This window comes from Perissodus microlepis, chromosome 15 (assembly GCF_051167445.1).
Source record: "Perissodus microlepis isolate ML-2025 ecotype Zambia chromosome 15, ASM5116744v1, whole genome shotgun sequence".
Classification (NCBI taxonomy): Eukaryota; Metazoa; Chordata; class Actinopteri; order Cichliformes; family Cichlidae; genus Perissodus; species Perissodus microlepis.
This window is the reverse complement of record NC_140475.1, coordinates 9,093,503-9,111,983: the sequence shown is the minus strand read 5'-3', so window position 1 is coordinate 9,111,983 and position 18,481 is coordinate 9,093,503. Positions and strand designations below refer to the sequence as shown.

The 18,481-nt window shown below is 41.2% G+C and overlaps 2 protein-coding genes and 1 non-coding gene across 3 annotated transcripts; all 3 read right to left on the bottom strand.

Annotated features, from left to right (window-relative positions):
• Positions 1–40: 40 nt before the first annotated feature.
• batf (basic leucine zipper transcription factor, ATF-like) lies at positions 41–5,343 on the bottom strand. The gene is made up of 3 exons (XM_084953023.1): positions 5,037–5,343; positions 3,942–4,043; positions 41–984 (listed from the first exon to the last, which is right to left on the bottom strand). The coding sequence occupies exons 1-3, from the start codon at positions 5,097–5,099 to the stop codon at positions 778–780; spliced, it is 372 nt and encodes a 123-aa protein (XP_084809149.1). The 5' UTR covers positions 5,100–5,343; the 3' UTR covers positions 41–777.
• A 4,225-nt stretch (positions 5,344–9,568) lies between these two features.
• On the bottom strand, positions 9,569–9,867 carry LOC146371632 (signal recognition particle RNA). Its single transcript, XR_014802851.1, has one exon.
• Positions 9,868–11,198: 1,331 nt separating this feature from the next.
• On the bottom strand, positions 11,199–17,860 carry zc3h14 (zinc finger CCCH-type containing 14). Its single transcript, XM_084953941.1, has 17 exons — positions 17,711–17,860; positions 17,332–17,374; positions 17,121–17,235; positions 16,934–16,974; positions 16,671–16,815; positions 15,900–16,203; positions 15,646–15,809; positions 15,303–15,403; positions 15,042–15,200; positions 14,621–14,689; positions 14,327–14,465; positions 13,278–13,480; positions 13,032–13,170; positions 12,786–12,928; positions 11,734–11,816; positions 11,524–11,630; positions 11,199–11,414 (listed from the first exon to the last, which is right to left on the bottom strand). The coding sequence occupies exons 1-17, from the start codon at positions 17,744–17,746 to the stop codon at positions 11,411–11,413; spliced, it is 1,995 nt and encodes a 664-aa protein (XP_084810067.1). The 5' UTR covers positions 17,747–17,860; the 3' UTR covers positions 11,199–11,410.
• Positions 17,861–18,481: the final 621 nt, after the last annotated feature.

Here is an 18,481-nt window from a genome sequence, read left to right as displayed (position 1 = left end):
CACACACTCTGCTGTCTTAAAGAAAAAGAGGTCACAGTGATCATCCTAAAAGGCATTACATTTAATAAATAGATCAGCTGGCTCTTCTCACATATCAGCTTTATCAACAGAAGTCAAGACCTTTTGAACACCAGGTTCCAATTCTTCATCATCAACAATTGCTTTTTTTTGGGTACACAGTCTGAAAAACCTCTTTTCTTAGGATCTTGACTTTACATTCTCTTTGTCCACAATCAAATCTGTCAAAAGGTCCTGAGAATTAGCAATCAACAGTAACACACTAAAACAGTGAACAACACAAAAAAACAAAACAAAAAAACAAAAAAAACAAAAACAAAACAAGGTGGGTGAGATGATAAAGGTGGTTCTCCTTCACACTAGAAGTATGCAATTTACAAAAATATCGCCTGAGTCACTTCAACATTTATATACTAGGTTGGTACTTCACTCTGTGTAAACATGGACTGGCTGATAATTCTATTCAATGAGCCATTTAAGTTCACAGATAGATTACTGATAATAAATCAGAAAAGCAGAGAGACGAGCAGAAGCGAAATAAATAATTACAGTTTGGCTGCCGTGTGTGGCAGACACGTTGGTCTGTCATGTTACTCTGTGATCAGGTTTTTAACACTGATTGAAATATCTCCAGTCAGTCTCTCTCCATTGAGGTCAGTCGTCTGTTTCGCAGTACATCTTCAGTAGTCAGTTGGGAGGGGGAGGGGGTTAGCGCTGGTAGTGTGGTACAGCGATTTGCTGGCGGTGGTGCAGTGCCAGTCAAAAGTTTGGATACACCCCAAACTTTTGGCTGGTGCTGTAGCTGCTGTGATGAGGAGGATAGAGGAGGTCCGGGGTCTGAGGAGCCAGGCCGGTGCACAGAGGTTCGTGGCTGCTCAGCACAGACGACAGATACTTGGCCTCCTCTGTCAGCTGCTTCACCTCCTTCCTCAGGGCGGCATTCTCCTTCTCCAGGTTCTCACTCTCCTGGAAACACGAAAGGAGGGGATGTTAGAGCAGAGCTGCTTTATTTACTATAAAAGTGTGTGCTTTTTGTGTGAGGTTAAGTTGGACAGCATAAAGGTGATGGTCTTTACTACTTGTTCATGAAAAAGCCACAACCACATATCCTGCTTCTGCGCTGGTGTTTTTGCATGTTGTAGTGCACGGTATATTTTAACCCCAAACATTTCAAAAGGATAATGCAGGCCATTTTTAATAGTCCATGTATGAATGTGCTGGATGGTTTGTCTACCATTCGATGTAGAACAGAAGAGCGCAACAGCTTTGCAGAATCATTGTCCACAGTGGATGGCCTGACTTTTAATCTAAGCCACAATTAGATTGTCATTAAACTGAGATACTTTCATACATGCTCAGTTTAGGGAAATTGAATAAGCTTATTGATTCCCTTAGGCTAAGGGTGTCAAAGCCAAGGCCCAAGGGCCAGAATCAGCCCAGCAAAGACTGCAATCCGGCCCACTGGACAGCTTTGGAAAATGTTAAGGAGGGCATACATTTTTAAACTTTTAATCCTTTTTTTAAAAATAGGTTTTACACCTTTTTCTGCTTACAAAGACCTCCCCACTGCGACTCAAACTACACCAAAGTAGTTAAATAATAAATAAATAAATGGTAGAAAAGTTCCTGTTTGTCACTGTTTATTATAGAAATTACAGTTCTTAAAAAAATGTTTTTGAAAATCCAGTCACAAACACAAATATAAATATTGGATAGTCTGGGCAGTGAGCCCAGAACTATTTCTGTAACTTTACACATTTATCACATAGTGTGCTGTTAAAATTACACTTCTTTATCTATATTTAAGATATCTCAGGGATTAAATGTGTAGTTAAATGTCTTTCCACTAACAGAGAGGGTTAAGATCACAGTGATGCCTTACGCCATCATCAGGTCAGAGTTGGAATTTGTTTAATTCTTTTCTTTATGATCAACTTTTATGTTAAGAAATGATGCCTGGATTAAATATGGTGAGGAGTTGAATCATTAAACTATTTCAACCTTTCAGCACAAAGACTGCGAGCACAGTGAAGCAACAAGTCCACAGTTCAAGTAGGAAAACAATTTTATATTACAAAAAATGCTAAAACTGTGGCATCCCTGCCTGTTTCAGTGATCATTTGTAATGGGCCAGTCAGTAAAAGTGTAAAAGTAAAAGCATGTTGTTGCCACTTGAGATAAAGTTGTCTCTGTTTCAGTACTGAAATGAATAGCTTTGGTTACTTAGGAGTTAGTAAAACATGAAATATCTACAACATCTACATTGCTTTGTTCTAAAAGTAGAAATATTGGTGGCAACACTGCAAAAAGAAGAAGGAAAATAGACAAAAATACACATTACCCTGTTACATTGCCCTGCAACTATTGATTGAAACTGTGTGCAACTTGCACCACAGTGTGAAAAGGTACATTTCTGACATTTTTGGGTGCCACATTTTCCAAAACAAGTGGAAAGAAGGTGTCTTTCTAACCGATGATCAGTTTTTAGCAAGTAGAGCAAAAGGTACGTCACTGCTTGATACTTTTTTCTCTCTTTCTTTTCATTCGTTCTTTTTTTTCACCTTTGTGTGGGAATTGTAGGAGAGAAATCTTCCACTTGGTTAATTAAAAGGTCATCTCACCATGGCCAAAAGATCACAAAGCTGAGCTGTGAGTCCTTACTGTCACAGAACCCTTGGGCAAACCCCTGTACTTGCGTCACTTAGCCAAATACGGCCCACTGCTATCAGTGTTTTACAAGAAGTGACTGCCTTTTTCTCCCCTCCTGCCCACGACATGTAGCACTCGAGCTCATTTACAAAGAAGAAAAAAAATACTACTGAAGAAACAGGAAATAAGCCACAGTGTCAAAGAGAGGGAAAATTCACCTTCCTGTTTATCTAGCGAGACGATGAAAGTAAAACCACAGGCTATATTCTGTGTGACTGATGGGTTTAAAGAGATTGATAATGTGTACCGTACTTCACAGGAAGGATTCTCACATATTCAAATCAGCTACACTGGATCTACTACAGCCTACGGTGTGGCTTTTTTTGAAGGTCAAAAATCTCTTCTGCTCGTCTGATAAAGTTCACTGAAACAGCTGCTCTTGACACATTACTGTGAAAGAGCTCAGTGCCGCACGCATCTTCTTTTCTTGAACGAGGAAGTCACATGGCGAGTGGTTACGTGATCAGTGTTTTGAAATATAGGTTGATGTAAGAAATGACACCTTGTTGAGCTAGTGGAAGTGTTCAATGGGTCACTGGTTGCTTTTAACATAACAGAGCATCCAGCTGCGCATCCAGCAGAAATGTGCTGACTACCCACTCTAACGTTAAAAAGAAAAAGAGCTATAAAAGATCAAACAAATAAAGCGGTGAACAAAAGGAGTCGAGCGTGAACGCACTCCTGTCGTCATACACTGTGCTGCAGTCTCTGATGCTCGTTTCTGCTGTGAAAAGGGAGTGATTGCCCACACGTGCTAATTTATTCCTTAAGCTTCTGAAAACACACCGAACAGCGTCCAAGTGTGCAGCCCAACAGAAGCCATGACACATCGCCACATGGTCAGGTAGCATTTTGTAAATATAGTACAAATCCACTCCCAGAGGCTTCAAAGAGCTGCACAGACACTTAGAAAGTGCTGCAGTCTGTTGCCGTATTCAAAATTTCTTTCCATTTGTGCTATGGAGTTACACTGGAGGTTGAACAGTTGGCAGGGCATTGCATAGCAAAAAACACCCCTGATGCTTTCATCATTATTCACAGAGATAGGCTGAATTAGCAGCTCTGACATACAAGGAGTGTTAAGTTTTTCCAGTCAATCTGCATTTATTGATTTGAAACCAGCATGGCAGACTTGTTTTCAGCATGTCCTGCTGAGACATCTGTTCGCGTTGTGTTGCTTTGAGGGTGTCAAGTGTGGTGGAAGGTGTCCTTACCAAGTGAAGGCTGTCAGCTTTTTGAGTTTGCCTCAACCTGCTCTTCTGGGCAGCGATTCGATTCTTCTCGCGGCGCATCACCTTCTTTGGGTCGTCTGAGCTCTGAAACAAAACAGCAGGCCCTCAGTTAGTGTGTTTGTGCAAATGACACAGAGGCCACCAGACGTCTCCTGAGCCTGAAAGAGTGAATCTGCGAGAAGCTCGGTGAATAGTTTGTGCTGGACGCTCTAGCCGGGGTGTGAAAATGATAGTTCAGGGAAGACTTGCCTAACATCACACCTAATGTGCAAGGGCAGGGTCGGGGAGTGGCTGAGTCATCGGTTAGATATAACGCACACCCTGTTTCATGTCCTGAACACTCGATTTTCTTGGTATCATAATAACTAATCAATTTCAAAATGCTGAGTCGGTTGGACATCAAAGAGATAAGAAATGTAGTATCTAACCTCGTCTGAACGTCTGTTAGCACCTCTCTGAAAATCCCCCAGACAACCAGCGTTGCTCACAGAAATAACTGAATTTAGATGATCAAAGTTATTTCCATGCCTTGTAGCGTTAATACGTCGCTTGAGCGCTCTATTTCCAGAACAGGTTTGAGCAATAGTGAACACTAGAGACTGACACATGTGAAACCAGCCAGCACCGAGGGTAATGGGCAGCTTCTCCCATGCACAGAAATGCACAGTACATACTGTATTTAACACGGTGTCTGTTCCCAACAGCTCTCAGCTCTCATTCGCAGTTTGAGGACTTGCAAAAACAATGGAGTCCCACTACTTGGGCAAAGTGGTGCTGAGTTTTTTTCTTTTTTTTTGCAATTCACAAAAGCCTACACTTGCAGCGAGTCATGCCTCCAGCCCATGTGTGCATGTGAGACACTCTGAGAAACTGTGAAAAGAGCCAGCAGAGACAGGATGGGTGTCTCTAGTGGTGGCCTTGGTTGCTGCCCACAAAAATATGCATGAAAGAATGCAGCCAATCAAAGGTGCGTGTTTAAAACATACCCACACGAGTACATCCAGAGATGTTAAACTAAAATCGATCTGACAAAACCGGGCACATCCTTGTAAAAGTAAATGAACCATGCACACTTACCTGTCTGCTTCCAGGTGATGGGGACTTGTAACTTGTGTCATTGCTGTCAGAGCCCTGCGCCATAGCCGACTGTAGCGACTGAAACTTTGTGTCTTTGTCCACTTCTGCTTTGTGTTTTTGAGTGTGTGTGATCTGGTGAAGTGTGTGTCTGTCTGTGTGTGTGTGAAAGAGAGAAAGGCAGAACGAGAGAGTGAGAGCCTTTGTAGCCGTACGAGCGCTAAGAAGAACTTGGCTTACCACGAGCACTGAGTCGCTTTCTTCCCTCTTTTCTTTTCTTCTCTGTCCCTCCTCCCTCGCTCTCTCTTTCTCTCTCTCTCTCTCTCTCTCTCTCTCTCTCGCTCTCTCTCTCTCTCTGATACTAGCTGTCTACCTAATTAGCCGTACTGATGTAGTTTCTGGTAAGTTGCACTAGACTGGAAGTCACATGTCTGTTGGAAAGTTAAAGCGAGCAAGGCAATTGTGTAAAGTCCAAAAAAATAACACAACCAGAGCTTAACTCACTCCTTGAATACAGTGAATGCTCACAGCCTCACAAATGAATTACCCAGTTTGACAGAACTAAAAACGTGTTTGTTTGGAAGCAGCACAGTTGTCAGGTTATCACAAAAATAACACATTAATCTTTACACAAGTGGGATTATGTCTGGGTAGTGGGGATGTGTGTGTGTGTGTGTGTGTGGGGAGGGGGGGGGGTACATGTGTGTTAAGCTGGCATTATGGGCTTCCTCTTTTTTTCTTTCTTTTTTCTTCTTATTTCTTTTTGTTTAGCTGTCACAGATATGAAGTTTCGACTTAGTCCTCAAGAGACTGCATCCCAAAACTCCACATGGATGACTGGGCTGTGAGTATTTACACATGCTTCATGGTAATTTCCAGAACTGTGCAGCACTTGCTGGCTTGCGGCTCACCAGCTGCAAAATAAGTAAGGTGATGTCAAGTGTACTGGCAATGAGAAATGCCCAAGGGGCTCCCCAATGCCCCACTCAGAATTCTCTCACAGCCTTTTACTCTAAACGAAAATGTTTATGTGCAAAGAGTGGGGGATCTTCGAGAAAATGTACAATTTGAGGAGGGGGAACATACTGGAAGTAATGTTTTTTTACTCACACTATTACTGTAATAGAAAAGAAAAAAAAATCACACACGCTTTTGTTTAAGCGTCCAACGCAATCCATTAAAACTGAGCTTTTGGCTCATTTAAGGCATGCGGTGCCCTTTACTCGTTAGTCCTTTTCTTGTTTGCCCCCATCACGAGACAGCATTTGGTCGTGCAAGAACAAGATTTTCTTGTGAGAAGAAGGAAAAAAAAAAGGAGGAAAAAAAAGAGAATCAGGACTAAAACAGCTTTGCTTGGCAGAACAGTCCTCCCACACAAAAACATGTTCCACCATCACAGGAATTTTGAAGAGCTTGGGCAAGGGCAGACATTTCTAATACTTGGCATTTAACGCTGTCCAAAAGAGTTGAGGCTGCAAAAGAGAGAGAGAGAGAAAGAGAGAAAGGAGGAAAGCTGCTTTGTCAAATTAGGCTTAAACAAGGGCGAACACATATTAGTTTAAAGATCGTTTTTCGCAGCTTGGACGCAGTACAGCCCGAACCCTCAATGACCCATTGTTGCTGGGAGTGTAGGAATGCTCAGAACCACCCCCAAATCCCGCCGTATCAATTTTTAAACATTGAGTGAATGATTTAAAAAATGTGTAACAGCTTTTTAAATATCTTTATAACTGTTGTTTGTATGTCTTACACTAATTCTGCTGCTCGGTGAGGCTCACAGAAGTAGTAGAAGGCTTGATGGCGCCTGTATTAAACTCAAGCTTTGCACTTGATCACATAACATCCAGTGTGAGTAAGAGTTCGTAAAAAAGAAAAAGAAAGAAAGAAAAGCGACAGCTCGTAAGGACAGTTTTGATGAATTTTAATTACTGCTCTAAACAATACTCCCTCCTCTTCATCGGGAGTCCCTTACTTGGAAAAACCCCAGACAGGCCATTTATTTCAAATGCAAACTGCGATACCCTCATTTGTGGTCTACCTTCCTTGGAAATGACCGTGGGAGGTTTCTAATAAGCACGAAATACATGTAAGGGATAATTAGGCAAACGACAAACGTGACAAATAACGGTTAAATATTTAATTCAGAATAAAGGCCGATTATGAGTCATTTCAGTGAATGTGTCAAGTCCAGTTTGAGAGAAATATTGCTCTTATTTTCTTGTTCTTTGGCCCACTCTTTCTGAGTTTTACTGTTATGCAGGCGTGAATTGTATCAGCCACTCGTTGTTTACTTACTTAGTAACTTTTTCGACATTTGAAAAGTAAAGGGCTAAAAACAAGTGACTTTTGTACTGGATTTCTGTTATGTTACAAGAATTTGAGTTTCAAACATATTCCACCTGTTTGCCATGAAAAATAAAAAAAAACATGGCGATAATACTGCATATACTTGAGGCTGTTCTTTGTTTTGAAAAGACTGAACTCTGTAATATTGTATTTTTTTGAAGGGGTGGGAGGGTGGGGCAGTTGTTTTAGGTCATTCAAGACATGAGTCAGTCTTATAAATCAAGAACTGCCTAAAAGTTGTTGCCCAAATATTGTAATTTTCCATCTGTCATAACTACTGTGCAATACAAGTGAAATCATAAAATGAGGCGATCACTTCCTCCTGCTGGGAACTGACACCAAGGACTGTCAGTCGCTGTTATTTTAAATGAAAGACGTGTGGACAACAATACTGTCAGTTAAGGTAGGTATTAAAAAAAGAAGAAGAAAAAAATAACAATTTGTTCTTCTATTTCCATCACTGTCACTCATCGTTATTTTTAATTAACTTAATTTGTTGAACAGTTCTTTAACTGGAATCGTCTCACATGGATTTGTTGCAGTACTGATATTTGCGGCTAACCTCCAGGTGGAGGTGGTGTAGGACAGGCAGAGCAGCTTGTTTGTGAGATAAAAGAAAGGCTGATGAAACTCATGAATGATGGAAAATGATGTGTATTGATGGTTTTTGTCGTGTGAGTGGTTTAAAAAGACCGGGTTTTGCTATCTTGCTCAGGCTGACGCTGCTTGTGTGATGTCATCGGCACCCCGCAGAGAAGAAAAAACAAAAGGGTAAAACAGTCGCAACATCCAAGTCATTAATTTGTTTGTGTGCTGATCTAATTGAAAGTCCATGTTTTATCCAAAGTCAACAAATACAGCTGAAAACGAAATATTTAAAATGAAGCTCAAAGGCCACACAGTGCCCACATAGGAGATTTCAGAGGCTTGCTGGGCTTTTGATGTGTTAAAGGTTTAAAGTGTCCCTCTCCTAACAAATGAGCACAACTGGAAGTTGACATAAATGTCAAACAAGCTGTTTGTCCCTCATGGGAAGATTTCTGGTCAGGTAAAAGTTAGGGAACTTACTTGCATGCGTGTACGTGTGTGTGTGTCATGCCAAGGTGTGTGGGTTGTGCCCATGAAGATTATGCCAAATCTTCTCTGTCAGTGGTGTTTAAATGTTATTTATAAGTAACTGTTATTTAGTGGAGTTGAAATGTTGAATGTTCAATGAGTGGGTTAAACCCTAAAGGGTCACTTGAGTCACTGCAGTTCACCAGACAGTGAAGGTTTTTTGTTCTGAAGAAAAAAATGTTTGTGCGCTGACAGAAACAGAATAAAACACAATGGAGGCGTTTATAGAAAATGATTACTTAATTAATAATGACCCCAGAGCACTGATGAGACTCAGCACTAATGTTATCTGGTAGTTTATGAGGGAAGTCACCAAGACCAGCTAAGAACAACTGTAAGGTGTCATCTAAGAACTTTTCAAGTGACCCTGAATCATCCATTAGTTATGCTGCTGTAGGCTCATACTACTGCAGGACTTAAAGTTTTGTCTTCTCTCTGATTTAGTCTGTCTCTCTATGCTTTCTTTGCTCTTTCCCCTCACCCTCCAGCTGGTCACAACAGATGGCTGCGGCTCCCTGACCCTGGTTCTGCTGGAGGTTTCTTCCTGTTCAAAGAAAGTTTTTCCTTCCCACTGTCGCCAAGTCCTTGCTAAAAGGTCGTTTAAAAAAATTATTTGGCTTTTTCTCCACAATAAGGTGGGATCTTCACCTTACAGTAGCAAGTGCTTTGATGCGACTGTTTGATTGTGATTTGGTAACTCAAGCATCTGAGATCTTTCTTAGGTTTTACACCTGATTTCAAGACAGTCTTTTAAACTTCTGATTAAAGGCTGCAAATCGCAGAATTGTGTACAAGTAATTTCATTTCTAGCGGACCCATTTTATGTTTCCTAAATTGAACAGGTGTCCCAGACAAAAAGTTGTGAGAATAAATTTTCTACTTTGAGTTTGTCTCCACCTGTGGGCCAGCAGGAGTATTTAGGGTGGAGGCTGTAGTTACCGCTGTGCTGCAGGTGGAGGTGGTATAGGACGAGCAGAGCAGCAGGTTTGTGAATGTTTTTGACGTAAATGAAAAAGACAAAGAAGTGCTGATGAGGCTGCTGTGTGATGTAGAGACAGGTATAATGATGTGTATAAAGATTGGGTCTCGCTGTATTGCTCAGGCTGAACTGCAGCGTCTATTCACAGGCGCGATCCCACTACTGAGCGACACGGGGGCTTTGACCTGCTCCGTCTCCGACCTGGGCCGGTGCACCCCTCTTTAGACGACCTGGTGGTCCCGGGCTCCCCCAGGATCACCATATCGATGCCGAACTTAGTGCGGACACCCGATCGGCATAGTCCGCTGCAGCTCAGAGCTCCTGAGCGCAAACGATCCTCTAACCTCAGCCTCCCGGTAGCTTGGATTACAGGCACGCGCCACCGCACCCGGCGAGAAATACGCACGCTCACAGAGCTTTTAACTGTGAGTCATGTGACGTCATCACGAAGCCGCGACAGAGCCGGTGTTGTACCAAAACGTGATCGTCTGCCATAAAGTGATTTCCGGTGTCTCTCTGTCTCTTTCATCTCTCTCTCTCTCTCTATATAGAGATGTATATGTGGAATGTCTTTGTTTATATTGTCACTATATTGTATTCAACAGTATTTATAAAGGGATTGCACATAAAATGAAGAAATCCCTGTTCTGCAAGTTCCTTTATGACTGTGTTACTGAACCTACATTATACTCAATCCAGTCCTTTTTTGGTCACTTTAAATATCTTTATAGAACTATAATGTAATTTCAGCTGCCCATTAATGTCAACGACACATTCTAGCTGGATAAATAAAGGAAACAAAGCCACAAAAGCCAAAAACTGATTCCAGGTTATACCTTCTGCAAGGAATGTTGTCTTAGGCTCAATATGACGCCATAACATTCCTTATTGATATGTTTGATGTATGTTTCACAGATTATAATTCAACAAGTCATTCACATGAGTGCCACATCTCTGATCCAGAATTATGATCAAAAACATTGATGTTTATACTTTTCAGAGTCACAAAAATTATGTCTCATTATTACTGGTTAGTCAGCTTGTTTTCCACAATCATAAATCAACCAGTACATCTATACAGACGTTTTGAATTTGAGACATTGCCAAATTTAGTTTAAACCTTAAGAAACACCCAAAGCACAATTACTAACAGGGTAATCTCTATAAACAGATATCTGCATATGAATGTGCACAACTAAGATTGCTCAGTGGCACCTGTAATGCAAGTTTTGGAAAGAACTCGAGAAACACACTTAACTTTAGAAATAAACCAATTGCACAGGATATCGTCCACATCCTGCTATAACACAGGCCAAAAGACACAATCATATGTCTATAGTCACCAGGTGAATGAGAGCAGGTTTGGGACTATTTCTGTATTTAAATGATTGGTAATAAGTGGCTTTCACACTTTAGAAGGATGCAGGTGTTATTGCACACAGCTGCAGTGCTGAAGGCGTCTTTAGCTCACTGACTGCATGTATAGATTTTACAGTCTGGTTGGATCCGTGTGTATTTAATAAAAACAACTGCAGACTTTATAAAGTCACTCCAGCAGAATTTTGATAAGCAAAAAAAGGTCAAACATGTTCGCGTTTTATGCTTTTTCAGTGTATGTTACTGCACGATACGTATGACTTGCCTTACCTTCAGTTAAACCGATCAAGGTCGGTGTCCCACCAAAGTACACGAATAGCATGAGCAAAATGATGATGTGAAACAGATTTTTATATAACTGTATTTATTATTTTGACAGCATGACCCACAAAAAACTTGACTCCTCAACTTAAAAAACTATTTCCTTTAAAATCACTCCAAACAATACATTAAAATAAACTGAAACATTCGGTAAATGAAATATTGACAGCCCACAGACACAAGGACTTTCCACAGCTTCAAACGCTGACCATCGGGCTTCTGCCGTAGTCTCTGTACTTTAGCTGCGAGGGGAGAAAGACCGTATTTATTAGGTGCATCATCAAATTAAACACATAATGCTGAATTAAATATTAAATTATGGTCTTTATCTGAGTTGCATTATCTGTTCACCTGCTCTGTGCTTTTGTCCACTTCAGGGCGTGCCTTGGAGGCACGGTTGTGGTCGGGTGGTAGAAGGTACACCCGGCTCGTTTACACATCGCAGCAAAGCGACACGGCTGTAGTTAAGAAGGAGAGAAAAGAAAAAAAATCAGATTCGCTGGGAATCTGAAAGGGATCAGTCTGCGTTGTACAAAAACAGCTCTTGTGCAGCGTTTTTACCTTGGGATGATAAAATGGACAGTCCATCTTCTTGCACTCTGGGAAGAAGCGACAGATGCTGGTAGGCTGGGTCTGCTGCACTGCTGCAAACATAAGGGTCAAGGATAAGATATCAGGATGATTATGATAGTTTAGAAACATGGAAGTGCTATGGATACGTAAAAACAGTGTCACATTAAATGTCTTTGAGGGAAAACAATAAGGACTTCTTTGTTGTAACACTGACATCATTAAAAACAATTTTTTGGGGAGGAAATCAACAATGATTCATTCGAATACTGACGTGGGCCACTGTTCAGTTTTTGTGAGACAGTTTTAAATTCACACAGGAATACAACTTCAGCAGATGCCAAGTCAGCTCGACACCAAGGACAACAGAAGTGAATGTACTGTCACCCAGTTCTCAGGGCCTTTAGCATTTAGACTCCCTGCCCTCTTTCTAAGCCCAACACACGCTTTCACCTTTAGTCTAAAAGGGAACAGCAAGGTCCTGTCTTATCTTCTCTAATCAGATTTCTTTTTAAAAAAAAGCACTGGGGGTTTCCACAGACGCAAGCACTAGATGCCTGATAGAGAGTCGGGTCAATGCACTTGACAAAGATCTACTCTGCGTGATTATTTCAGACCTTACCAACAGACTGACCTGATGAATAGATAATCTATATCACAGGTGTAGATTAGCCCGGCAAAGACTTCAGATCTGTATCATTTAGGTTAGGTCTACTTTATTCAGAATAATGCATCAAAACTGGCTGAAGATTCAAGTGTTTTACATGAGTAAAAGGTAATAGTATGAACGCATTCTTCCCCTGCTAACTTTAAACAGATTAGCTTCACTTTCTGTCTGCACACCACCAGTTTTTTGTGTTTTGTTTTTCATCAAGTAACCGTATGTGAACTTGCTTGAGGTAATTTAGGGAAACTTTTAGTGGATCCACAATAGCTGAAAATGTTTAAACTACTAATCACTCTCACAAAATTTAGCCAGAATCCTATCAGTGAACAGGAGGCTAGAAGAAAACCCAGCATAGGTCAAGCTGGCGAGAGAGTACCTGGTCTGGGTGGAGGAGGTGCAGCCGTGCTCCTGCGGCTCACATGAGTGAAGGGACAGTCTGACTTTGTACACCTGGCGTCGTATTTACAATTTGGATGCACAAAAAGGCATTTATCCCCAAATTTGCAGTTTGGAAAAGTCCTTAAGGAAAAAAGCAAAACACATGTAATCAGGACTTATGACTGAAAGGGAAAAAAAATTACCCTAAACAATCATTCTTATTGTATTTAACATAGCTACTTACTTGCACTGTGTTGTTGGGTGATGGTACAGACACTCATCCCCACTTTTGCACACCGGCCAGAACTTGCATCGCTCCATGACCTTTTGTTTTTTCAAAGGGACCGCATTCTCCTCTGCCATGTCAATGTCCATCATCTCATCTGTCAACAGGTAAAAGGACAGGACTAAGAGGCTAAAACTTGGCTTTAAAATGCAAAACAAAAATAAAATAGCTGATTATCATATCACTTTAATAACACACACACACCTTCTGATGTGACGCCTCCCTGTAACCTCTGAAGGACGCTGACTTTGGGCTCTCTGTGGGCATGGCTCGCTGCGTCAGGTACGTTCGCAGGTGGTCTCACATCTTCCAGGTCAGTTTCACAGTCTGCAAGGTTACCAAGCGGGCTCGGTACCCCATCTAATGTCACTATGAACTTCGGGCTGGCAGAGTCGCCTCTCTCCTTGCTAGGGTAAGTCAGAAAAGCAGAACAGATGAAATGACAATCCAGTAATAGCACAAATGTCTCGTTATTTATACAAAGACACAGGCCTGTACTATGAAACAGGATATGGTCTTATCTTCACGGTTAACTCTGGGTTTTCTGTACTACAAAGGTGGTTCACTTCTTTTCGAGGTACATCCTCGTAACATCGTCAACAGAAACAATGGCACCACCTACTGGCCAATCAATAGCATCACCATTAAATAACACTGTAATAAGTGATCCTTAAATAGTAAACTTATTTGCACATCCTGCTCACCTTACATCGCACTTACATGAGCCTACATTTGAATTCTGTTTTCATTTATCATTCATTACTCTCAGACCATTAAACACCACCGAGACTGCAGGTGAAAGAACAGAAAATAAAACTGCCCTTTAAACATTAATTCAATGAGATACTTGATTATAATCCACCAAATTCTCCTGTATCTTAATGATTTTTTGAATTTTTGCTGCTTTTCTTTCCTGCTTCACACATCTATACAGTATGGATAGTACCACACTTCTATAAGTGCTTTTCCTCTCATGTGCACACACACACGCTGCTGCTTTGTCTGCAATGTATGTTTCAGATCTTCATATTTTTGTAATGTTATAGATTTATCATGATTTATAAAATCAGTTGCTCTGCTGCCAGGACACAACGATTGATCAGATGTCAACAGCACCTGTTTTATGAGAACTCATTGCGTTGACAACCAACTTTGTGCCACTACTCAGCCTGATCCCTGATGTTACAATAAATCACTCCACATAATGGAATACCTTGTGTATGCCACCTCAGTAAAAATACAAACATACAAACCTGGTCTGGACGGTGCGTGGTACAGCAGACAGGACTTGCTGCTGATTTCCAACTGGAGATTCTCCCACTTGTGGTCGACTCATTATGAAAGAACGCGTATCAAATGTCTTCACTTCACCGCCTGCAGTGACCTCCACCCCTAGAGGCATGACAGATTGAAAAAAAATATGTAAATAGAATTTTGGGAGCTATCAAGTGTTTTTGGGAAGACTCATTACTTCTCAATAGTTTTGAAACTTTCTAAAGTTGCATGGAATATCATTCGGAAATTGCTTGTCTAAAACTAAAACTCACCATATTCATTTGGCTCTCCTCTACCGCTGCTCTCCAACTGAAGCCGCGATGCTAACGATCTGGTTGGAGCTGGAATAAAATGAATGAATTAAATAAATAAATAAATCAAACAAAACAGCACTTTGAGAACCTCACAAAGTTTTTTTTAAATTGTTTCATTATTTCATTACTATGCTGTTCAGTTATGATGATCCATAGTTCTGCTATACACTAATCATCCAAATAAAAACCATCCGGGCTTGTGACATACACAAAATATATATATATATATATATATATATATATATATATAGACATAAATAATTATGGTCATCTGCTCCTTCAGCTACAAAACATCAGACATAGGTTGCAAACAGACATATACTTGTGAGGTAATGAGACTATGTGATCATCTGTGCGCATGAAACTCTATTATATATACCAGATGTTCTGGAGGGAGGTAGATCTGTGGCGGTGTAGGTCTGCACCCGGGGCGCCAGGCTGTGGAGGTGCTCCTGGACTAGCTGGATGGCTGCAGTCATCTCCTCACTGCTGGCGAGACGGGTACGAGGCGCCACAGGAACAGTCTGTTTCTGTGGTACTGCGGGGAAAGGTCAACGTAAGAGAATGACACAAACAACAATGGAAAATCAGCTTAACGTACAGGATGTTTGTGGTTAAATGTACGACAGTGGGAACGCACTTGTTGGGTAGGTAGTCGTTTTGGTGATTGAGTCCTGTGCCTCAGAGATGGCTTTCAGTATCAGATTTCTGTTGGCTTGCTTGGCTGGTGGGAGAGTAGGTCTGAAACAATACAAACCTCAAAACTGTTAGAGCTCAGCAAAGCGCAAAATTGATCATCTGTGACTCACTTCTTAAGCTTTACTGCAAGAAAACACACATGTGGTTTGGGTACACACGACCTACAAAAGTCCCATAAATAAAAGCATCCACGAGGCAGATAAACATTACCTTACTTAACAGTTTTCTTTCCACAGTATAAACCCAACCCTGAGGTTAATATGACATCAAGTGTTCATACTGACTTCCGTTCTGGTTTGGAGGGGAGGGACACTCTACTGGAGAGGCCTCTGCCACTGTAGCTGCTTTCGTCCTCGTCCACATCGTCGCTGTCCTCGTCTGCATCTCGGTTCACTCTTACGACAGAACTCACTACCGGTGCCTTCCGCTTCCTTGAAAACTCTTCTTGCTGAACGGTGAAAGCAAGGCATTATTACTATATCCAACTACCTAACACACCGACACCAGAAAGTGAGCAAAATAAGCACTCTGATAATACCTTGTTGGATCCAGTTCTAGAGGTTCTGCTGGTTCTGCTGCCCTGCTGCCTAGCATGAAAGGACGCTTCCGCAGAGCTTACTGATGTGAACTGGCCCTGACCGGGTCTATAGATATCAGCGCTGTGTCTGCTAGCTGCTCCATGTGTACGGCTGTGGTTGGTGCTGATTTCTAAAGGCTCGTCAGCGATGAGGTCGTCGTCCATCTCTGGTTTGATGTCAAGAACTGCCTCCGATGGGTTAGGCTCCACCAGGGGCCTAACACTGGAGGAGAGCCGTGAGGAACCCTTTTCCAAGGTCCCCCTCCTGATAACAAACAAACAAAATACAAGAAAAATGTAACCACACACAAACACACTTCTTGGTCTGCTCTGACCAAAGACTTTCTTTGTTGATGAGTACTTCTTTGTTCCAGTAAATAGTCATTTTTAACATCATAATACTTTCTGGGGGAAATCCGGACATGCTTTTGTGTTTTGTGTGAATTATCACTGACTTACATCATAAAAAACTATAACAAAAACCTTAAACAGTACAAATAATACAAACACACAGAAGAACTGAGCCACCATTTATGAGACCTTCCAAAGAGGAAATGGATATTACTACAGTTAAACTTGGAAAAATAGTGGTTGAAGACCTCAGCATGAGCAAAATTATCCCAAACAATGAGCAATCAATTCACAATTTGCTTTAAGTTACTACATAGATTTTCCTGCTGAAGCATAATTTGGAAATTAGGGGGCAACCTGAGAAACTACTGCGTCAGGTACCTGCTCTCATGTGCAGAGCTGGATACACGGGCTTCTGTCCTATCTCCTCTTAATTCCTCCGCTCGGCCATTTTCACCTACAGACGATCGGCTCTTCCCGCTCACAGTAGCGCTGTCTGACTGCAGCTGCTTGAGGGATGCGGGCTCTGAGAAAAACAGAAACATGAGCAATGCTAAACTCCTGAGCCTCCCATGTTCATAAAAAAGACAAACGTCCCATTGCTGGTTAAAAAGTGCAGATGTATTCAACGCAGCCGGGCTTACCTGCTGCAACAGATCTTAATTTCTCCAGAACACCATGCAGCCTAAAAATGAAGAAACAAAAACAAAGTTAAGGCAAAAAGGTACAACTTTCTTTCATATTTTACATATTTAGAGCGCTTTGAATACTCCGGGAGAGTAGAAAAGCGCTATATAAGAACCAGTCCACAAATAAACAATATAATCGCACCAGCTTGTGAATTTAATCGTGTTGTTTCCGAGGAAGAGCGAGAGGTCGTCGGCCATCTGTTGGGAGGTTTTCTTGTTTGCCACCATCACCATAATATAATCTGGGAGTTCTTCATCTGTGAAGAAAAAGAAACACGCACATTGTGTATGGTAAGACTACACAACCAGGTAACTGCTGTCTCAGAGGTAATCACTGAATATCATTCACGTACCAATATATGCACCAAGCTCCTGAAGCTTTCCTTTGATAGCAGCCTGGAAGAGATTAAAAGTACAACCGGAAGATGTTATTTCAACAAATTCTAGGTAGCGTAGCTAGCTGCGCTGTTATCATTCATCAACAACCGAAGGATTAACTTAACGTAGCACTGAGTTTATGCTGTGGAAACTGTTCAAATCAAAAAGAAATTATTGAGTCTATGACGATGCCTGCCGGAGTGAGGTACCAATCCCTCGGCCTTGAAAATAAAAACAATAAGTTAGGCTACGCTGACACATTTAAGCTAGCGAGTCAGTGTTAGCTTGTAGCTCCTTTGTTACGCAAACATTAATCACGCAGACCACTCAGCTTCAACCCGCACTGTTACTCACCCTTATTTTCTTACTAATTTCTGTACCGATTTCCATTATTGTTGTTTGAATCAAGCGAATTAGTTGTAAAAGAGGCAACTGTTTTTCCAGCTGCACCGCTAAACACCAGGGACAAATGTGACGTAGAATCACGTGACAAATCAAATCAAGGCAACCGAATAGGGACAAAAAGCGTACATCTGTCTATCGTATGCGATGTCTTTATGTCTTGGTTCAGCATTTAGAGTAATCACTTTAAGTTGATGCTGGAAAAAGTAAACTTGTTAGTAAAATGTTCCAATTAAAGGAAAGGGTTTGAAAGCGCTGGGTGACTGAAGCTGGGGTGAACCATGCCTCAATCACAACACCTCTCAGAGGACCTGGATGGTCATCAGCAATGTTCCCTCTAATTTTTCATGTGTCTGAGCGAACACACAAACTCCCTGAGCGGTCCCTTGGACCACTGTGAGCAACAGCAGACGTGTGCACTGTGGTCACGCCAGCATCGAATCCATCCAAGTTACATGGTTTATTAAAATAATCAAATTTATGTTAGACTACTTTTAATTAACTGCTTTAGCCCACTTACAATGAAAATTAAAAAAAATCTTGTTCATGACCTGTGTAGTATGTTAACACTATTGGAAGTAAAAATAACTTGAACTCCAATTTTGAAAACACAACTTTCTTTTTTTTTTTCTTTTTTTTCTTTTTTTAAATAAAGCTCTGACTTGTATTATGAGTATGAGTCTGTGATCTGGGAGAGAGTCATGTAAATCTCTGTCTGCAAAA